Source organism: Strix uralensis, chromosome 4 (genome assembly GCF_047716275.1).
Source record: "Strix uralensis isolate ZFMK-TIS-50842 chromosome 4, bStrUra1, whole genome shotgun sequence".
NCBI lineage: Eukaryota > Metazoa > Chordata > Aves > Strigiformes > Strigidae > Strix > Strix uralensis.
Window position 1 is genome coordinate 96,718,467 of NC_133975.1, and position 8,001 is coordinate 96,726,467.

At 46.5% G+C, this 8,001-nt stretch overlaps 1 protein-coding gene across 21 annotated transcripts in view; it reads right to left on the minus strand.

The window, feature by feature from the left end:
* The window catches only part of GPHN (gephyrin), a 303,525-nt gene extending 296,362 nt beyond the window's left edge, over positions 1-7,163 (minus strand). For all 21 annotated transcript variants that reach the window (XR_012628894.1, XR_012628893.1, XR_012628892.1 and 18 more), the window contains exon 1: positions 7,068-7,163. Coding sequence is in view for 18 of the 21 variants with exons in the window: in XM_074868126.1 (XP_074724227.1) it covers positions 7,068-7,131 (64 nt within the window). In the remaining 3 variants the exon portion in view is untranslated. The remainder of the gene's footprint in view (positions 1-7,067) is intronic.
* Positions 7,164-8,001: the final 838 nt, after the last annotated feature.

The window sequence follows — 8,001 nt, forward strand, 5'->3', positions numbered from 1 at the left end:
TTCTCAATTGCTTTGTGATTTTTTTTTAAAAAAAGGAAAGCCAACCTAAAAGGCTATGCTACTTTTTTAATTAAAAACATCCCACATAAAAAAAGGCTGCTACCTGCTAATTTCCTATAGAGTTGTTTGTTAGCCTCCTATTCTCCAAGAACAGCTTTTTCAGGCATTCTGCTAAACTTTCAAGAATTCTGTCATATGCAAGACTACTAAGACCATTTCGATACAAGCAGAGTTGCATACTACATCTACATATAGGAACTTAACGTAAATTATTTCTTTAATCTGCACTTTAAGACCTTCTAAATATTCTAACAAGACCTAAAATTTGTTCTCATTTTCAGTTATCATGTCCTTTTGTTGCATAGTATCAATCTCACAAATTGCAGACAACAAAAACTATACTTGCTTATCTCCAAAAAAGATTTCTTTAAACCCTGTCAGCAAAACTTTTCCAACCATTGGAATAAGAAAAAAAGTATTTTCCCCACATACTCAAAATAAACTTTTTTAGCTTGAACAACTGAAAAAGCAAAGCGAAAATCTTAACTTTCACTTCACAAAGGCACTGCATGCAAAATTCTTTGCTTTTACAGTGTTTTAAGTTTCAAGACAGACACTTTCAAAGAAGCTATGGGTGAAATGCTAGTATGATAGAAAAGTACCTCTCAGAAAGATGCTCTACTCTCTTACTTGAAAAAAAAAAAACAAACAAGGAAACAGACATGGGTAAATCAACATTAAAGGTGAGAAATTCTGTGTCTGCATATCAGGCTTTTGTATGCTAGACTCTCCAAAGCATGGACTGATTATCATATATTCTGTTATTGTCCAGTTAACAATGCCAGCAAACCAACTAAAGATTACCTCAGAATTTAGTTCTCATGAAGTCCACGATCACTAATTTTTAAGTTAAGTAGCACAGAAAGTTTCCCCGCAGTACTGGAAAAGGGGACAAATATAAACCTAGTAAATGAAAGCATAATGTAATTATTAAACTCCGTACTGCTAAATATGAACTACAGACATGGAGCATGGGCAAAGCTGGAAGTCTTTCAACTGTACTTGGGTAAGTAAACTCCAAATCAATAAACACTGATTAGACAAGACTTCTCACCCCTGCTCTATATGAACACATAAACCTCCAAATTAATGGCCACTTCTTACATAAGTAGGTATTAATTAAAACATCCATGCATCGTTGGAAAATAATCTCTTGCATTTAACTTCAGCGTTTCCACTTCTTTCAGTTCAAAAGAAACAGTATTGTAGCAAGCAAATTAAACTGTAAGTAAGAGTCTGCTTTATCAGTGAGATTCCAGTCACCAATTTTTGTTCCACACTGCACATTAAAAAACCGGAAAAAAGTCCAGGACTTTCTTCCTCTGAGTATAAAAGACAAAGGTTCGTATTCAACACCATAAAAAAGGAAAGCAGACAATTTTACAGATCACACTCACTAGACATAAAAAGCTTATCACCATAGCCGTATCAAAAATCAGAAAGAAATGCTTTTGTGAAGACTTACAGCTACAAATGGCAAAGAGGGAGATCTCCTAGTTTCTATGGATAAACTCAACATGACAGCCTTACAGTTGGGAAAGATGAAAATCAATATTGCTCAGAGTTTAGAATGTTTTACTCTTAATGGAAGTACAGCATTTCTCTACTTCTAGAATTCATTTGCTGAACTTAGCTTTTAGAAGAAAACTAAGGCTCCTAGGAAAAGCTCCTGACCTGAATCTATGTTTTGAAGACAAGTGCCCAATAAGATGTAGTTTTTGAGAGAAAGGCAGATCACAAGCAAAAAACTAACCAACCTCAAATTTAGACATATTGACAAGTCCCAGCAAACCTAATGTCAGTCCTTACCCTGCCACCCACGCCTCTGTAAGAAAGTTCACCGTAACTTCAAACACACGTCCAAAACGTGAATGGCATCACCGCTGTGAAAAGATCTTGTAATTTGCATGCTATTGATGAAAGGTCTTAAAGGAAAGTTGTAAGAAGGTACCTCATAAAGTAGGAGAGAGGCATATGAATGTTTACTTGGAAATACACAATGTCTGTATTATATATACATTTCTAAATAGTCTGACCAACAAATAGTGACGCTCTAAGTATTTTGTTCCCCACATTTCTCAAAAGATAATTTCTACAAAACTTTTTACATTGGTGAACTTCAGATCTGCACGGGTAATCTCTTTGTTTGGATGATGTTCTCAAGTAGTCAACATCCTCACTATCCAAGAAGAATGCTTGCTTCAATAGGGTACACATTGTGTTATTTCAACAAACTAAATGGTCTCAGACACTTAAAGATACTGGTGTAACCTTTCACGCTACAGTGCTAAGAGGTTAAATAAATTCTGAGGTTACACATTCAGAAACCTTTGTCTGCTTTATTGCGTAGGCCCATGGCAACAACTATCATTCAGAATGTTTTAATCTTTTCTTAGAGGAGGAAAAGAAGAATAAAGTACCTGAAGAAGAAATCATTAGTGAAGGGCTGCATTTTGCCAAAACTCCTTACTCCCTTTCATATAAAAACGTTTCATAACGGTGGAAAGCTGTATCACCACTTTTTAAGCAATAGCAGATATGGTAAAACTATCCTGAAAAAGGTTAGCCTGAGATTGGTTTTTTTAGACAAGCAAAAAACAATACAAAAAGAGGAGCAAAGTCAGAAAATGCTGTTTGTGTCCAGTGATGACTCTTTCTCACGGACCTACCTCAAGAGCAGACAAACATTGAATGAAGCTTTATTAGCCACCCCCAAACCTGACAAATTTTTATCAGAAATATTCTGAAAAAAACATGTAACAAAACAGGAAGTTTTGACCAGCTACACTAAATGCTTACTGGACAGAAAATAAGAAGAGAGGTAAATCAGAAGAAAATGGGGATGGAGAGGGAAAAGGACAAAATAAAAGAGCAACCAGAGAGAATGAGTCTCTTTTTTTTTCCATCAGGCTAGTGGAGATGGCAACATCATTTAGATATCTCTGAATGGTTCTAGTCAAGGGTGTGTTTAGTCCCTCACATAACAAGAAAGGTCACAGATTACGTAACTTTTACCAATGTCGCCATCAGTGAAGGATGACCTAATATTGACTCAACTCTGGGCACCACACACATTTTCTTCCCTTTTCTAGCCAACTTCAGCATTACAAAACTCTGTACTTACTAATTCAGGTTCAACATCCTGACACCAATGGTAACTGATTAACAACCATTCTGCTAGAGCTATCCCAAACATGAAACGCTTGCAAGGAGCAACCAGAATAATTCCATATCAGGATATGTATTTTACTAGGGAAGCACTGGTACACAACACTGCAGACAGAGCATGCATATAATCCAACCTTTACCATAAGCGTAGACATTTTTTCTCTTTTTCCCTTGTTTATCTACCCCACATTTCTTGTTTCTCTGTGCGTGTTTCTTTTTTAAAAGAAGATATCTGGAGCACTTTGGCCATTGTTAGCCCAACTCTGCTATCTCATTCTCCATCATAAAAATCTCCCAATTTGACAGTCAGCGTCACAGTCCTTTTAAAATGTATTTTAGCTTAAGGGTAACCTCATGATAATATAACACTGAAGCTCAATTACTAGTTCATATGCCCACACTATGTATCAATGGTAAAAGAAGGAAAACCTAGGTTTGGAACTTAAGTATCTTTAATCTGAACACTTCATGAAACACTGGGGCTTATTCACATAAGACATAACCCTCTAGTTTACAAGTTTCATAGTTTTGTAATCCGTCATTGTTTACATTTCCTCCTGTTTCAGTAATTCAGCTTAACTCTACAACTTTCTGTTAGAGACTCAAAAATAAACATGAATGACATCTGCAAGTCAGCAGATGCTGTATACACTAAAGTACTTTTCCAGACTTCAGGAAGACAGTTCTTTCTGGTTGAAAAAATGTCCTAATTATGGACTCTATTCTTCTCATTGACTCTTAACTAAAAGACCTTGACAGTTTGGATATGAGTAGTTAACAAGTAAATTTAAAAAAACCCCAAGGTGCTGCATTCTGCACAATTTTGCATTTGAACGCAACAAGTTTGGCTAAACAATATGCAAACTTTCTATTTCTCTAATCCCTTGTACCTGTCTTAATTTGTCACAAGTGAAGAAATATACAGTTGTTTCTGGATAGGAAACTAGCAATACACACACAAACACAAGGGTCTACTAAGCAAAACTAAGTACAACTTCCTACTCAAAATAAAATTGAATGCAATGAAACTAAGCTACATGACAAACATTATTCACTCTGTATTAATATACTCCGGAGCAATGGACATCAATCTCAACAACAGACAAGACTAACAACACGTCTGAATTATTTTATGTCCTCATTTAAAAATAAACATACAATTTTATTCCAAATTAATTCAAAGGAGTTACTCCTAAGTAAATTTAAACTCTATCTGAACACTACCATAAGGTGCAATACTGGTACTTTCTAAACTGAGTGTGCCATGTCTAATAGGAAGAGAAATCTATATGCCTGTGCTGATAAGCCCACAAGTATATACTGCTAACAAAATAAACATATGGCTATGATCTTAATTAGAAAAGCTAAAGAAATCATGTTATGTTAAGTATCTAATTTCTGATCACTGAGCTATTCTAAATTATTAAACCAAAAAAAATAGTGCTCATACCTAACCTTTCCATTCCTACACTTATTCCTTCATACACCAGCCAAGAAGCAATTATTAGTTCATTTCCACGAGAAAAATTCAGAACAGTGAATTTTAAATTTTGAAGTCTTTCCACAGTTGAAACAACAGAAACAACTAGGGAGTCCAAACACTCCAAAGTACAAATATTCTCTTTCAGGGGTTATAGGAAATGCCAGAACAGAAAATAATTAAGTTTGGCCAAATAGATGATATTGAAGTAACACATTCACATAAAATTTTATTTCCTGTCTACAAACATACACAAAAAGGGGGCTAGGAAAATTGTTAGAAACCTAGGGGTCCCCTTTCAAAAGGGCAAAATAATTATTTGCAAAATTTTTCAGCCTGCAATTCCAAACAATGGCATTAAGGGGAAAGGGCTAATATTGTTCTGTTCACTTACGCCTTTCGTTTTTCCTTTAAAAACAAAAAATTAAATTCAGGCCACATTCCTCAATGGAACTGCAAATTCTGACACAAAGTTAAAAGAGTTTAAGAGTGCTCAAACGGGACTTATACTACAAAATAAAAACCTATAAATTCTGAAATATTAGCTGAATCTATTGTGGGACCTAATCATTATTTAAATGATTTTAACACCATCTGTATCTGGTACTGTGTTCTGGGAACACTTACAGGTGAAAATTATTACAACTCACTGATCAACAGAAAGTAAAAATCCAAGTTACACTGCATGAAGTTGTACAAAATATGCAAAGAGCATTCTGTCAGCAAACACCTCCTTCTCACTTTAACTTTTTCAATAATATGTAATCTCTTGCATGGCCTTGCTTTCAGGAACAGAAGGCACAAAGTCCCCCAATTTGACTTCTGCATCTGGTCAGACCTGCCCTGGCCTTATTAAGTACACGACTGCCTGAAAGCAGCGCTGGGGATTTCCACTTCTGTTAGACTGTGCTCTTCTAGCGGTTTACCGTCCAAATAGCCCTGCAGCCAAATGCTTCTCGGGAAGGGATGGACTCCTGCCCCCCGGCACTCCCCCGGCGGCGGCGGCGGCGCTTCAGCACCCGCCGGGGAACAGCGCCCGCCGCCCCGGGGCTGCCCCCGGCCCCCCGCCCCGAGGGCTCCCCTCGGCCGCCCCCGCCCCGGGCGGCCCAGCCGCTGCCCGCGGGTACGGAGTCCCCCAGCACCACGGGCACGAACCCGTTTCCGAAGGAGGCGTGAGACGAGAGTGTTCGGGTTAAACATCGCTGGGTTCAGTAAATAACTTTCGGGTTAAGTCCCGGCCTTCCCCACCACGGACGCCTCCCCTCCGCTCCGCACACCCTCCGACTCCTCAGCGTGCTCACGGCGCTGCCTTCCACGAGCAGTCATGTCTTCCCAGGCTCCCGATAAAAGCTCCTGAGCTTGACGTGCAAAAAATTCACTAAAATCTCTCGCCCTTTCCTTCACCAGAGATGCCACTGACGCCCTTACACACCCGAACCCCTCGGGACTTCATTTCTGGGCGTACCGAGCTGCCGCCGGAGTGCCGGCTCCACGGTACACCGGAACAGCCGCAAAGGCCCCCCCGAAGGCCGAAGAAACCCCGGAGCCTGTAACACACGTACCGGCTCCGGCCCTGGGAACCGTTCTGTGCAACAGCCGCCTGCCCGGGCTTTAGTAAAGGCTCGTCCGTGCGCTCTGAGCGGAGGCATCAGACATGCCCTCCTCCCCCTCCCCACAGAAAGCACACGGGCACACGCACCCACCCCACACCCCCCCGAAAGTAAAGGCCGGGGAGGGGGAGAGGAAGGAGTCACCCTAAAGCTGCCTGCCGTGCCCAGCGTGCCAGGCTCCGAGGCATCCCCCGGCGCAGGGAGCTCAGGCCGCCTCCCGCCGCCGCCGCCCGGGGAAGGCAGGCCCGGCTCCCGCCGGCCCGCAGCCCGCGCCGGCCGCAGGCTCTCTCCCCACACGCCTTCGCACTCACAGCTCCGCCGCCTCTGGAGGAAGCCCGGCCGTGTCTCGACCCCCCGTCCCCTTCGGCAGGCGCCCACCCCCGCGCTCCGTCCCCCCCAGGTCAGTTATTCCCGGACCAGTCCCCGGGGCGGCGGCGCCCAGCAGCCCGCCCGCTCCCTCGCCCGCCGGCGGCGGCGGTGCCCAACGCCGCCCGGCCTCTCGCACACGCTCCCTGCCGCGGCGCCGGAGGCCGGAGCGCCGCCCCCACGTCCCCGTCCCCGGAGCCGAGGCCTCGGCTCCCGCACGCCCGGCGGAGCGGCGGCTCCCTGCGCAGCGGCGGCGACACCACCACGGCAGACGGCCGCCGGGGCAACCCGCGGGGCGGCCTGACGGCGCGCACCGGCTGGCGGCCGCCTCCCGCCTCTCCCTCCGCCTCTCCCCTGCGCCGTCCCCGGCCGCGGCCCGTTACCTGTGAGGACCCCGACGCGGATTTGGTGGTCGTGGTTCGTTAAGATCATCCCCTCCGCCGCCATGTTTCCCGGCGCAGCCACCGCACTGACAGGGAGCGAGCGGGAGGGGGGGGGGGGGGGGGGGGGGAGGGGGGGAGGGGGCAGGAGCGCGAGAGCGGCGCGAGCGCAAAGGGGGAGGAGCAAGGGCGAGAGGGGCGGGGCCACGCCGGGGAGGGGAGGGGCGAGCGCTAGCGCCAGCCCGGGCGAGCAGACACCGCCGCGCGGAGCGCGGCGCGAGACTGGCGTGCTGCGCGCGGCCCAGGCAGGACCAATCCAGTGCCGAGAGAGCGCGCGGCCGGGCACCGGTAACCGCCGAGCGGGGCCGGCGCATGACGCCAGGCGCGTCCTGGGGGCGGCCGGGCCGGGGCGGGGCCGCAGTCGGTTGTGTAGCGGTGCACCTGCTCCTCACGACCCCTCTGGCGGGCTGCAGCCTGCCCCGCGAGGTGCCGTTTCATCGCGCAACCCCCGCGACAGCCCCGACACTGGGGGTGCGGCCAAGGGGTGTCCCTGGCCGCCCGGCCCGAGGCGCAGCGGGCTCTGCTGTCTGGCCCAGCGGCAAGTTGACCCCCCAGCCGGCTTCCCGGGGAGGTGTCCCGGCTGAATGCTGGCCGCTCCCCGCCGGCCTTCGCCCCCAGCTTCGCACGACACCACCCGCTGCTGCCAGCGAACGCCCCTCAGCGCCACCGAACACCAACACTTTTTTCTTCTATTTTTCACCGGGAGCAGCTCCTTCTCTCAGGTGACGGCACTGCCACGCCAGGGCGGCACCAGCCCCCGGGAGCTGCTGCCAAACCACGCTCCAGGGCAGGAGGCGGGCAGGAGTTCCCGGGTCAGCCGACGGGCGGGTCTAAGTTGGCATTAACTGGTCGTGAAAACGCACGGTCAGGCGGTTTT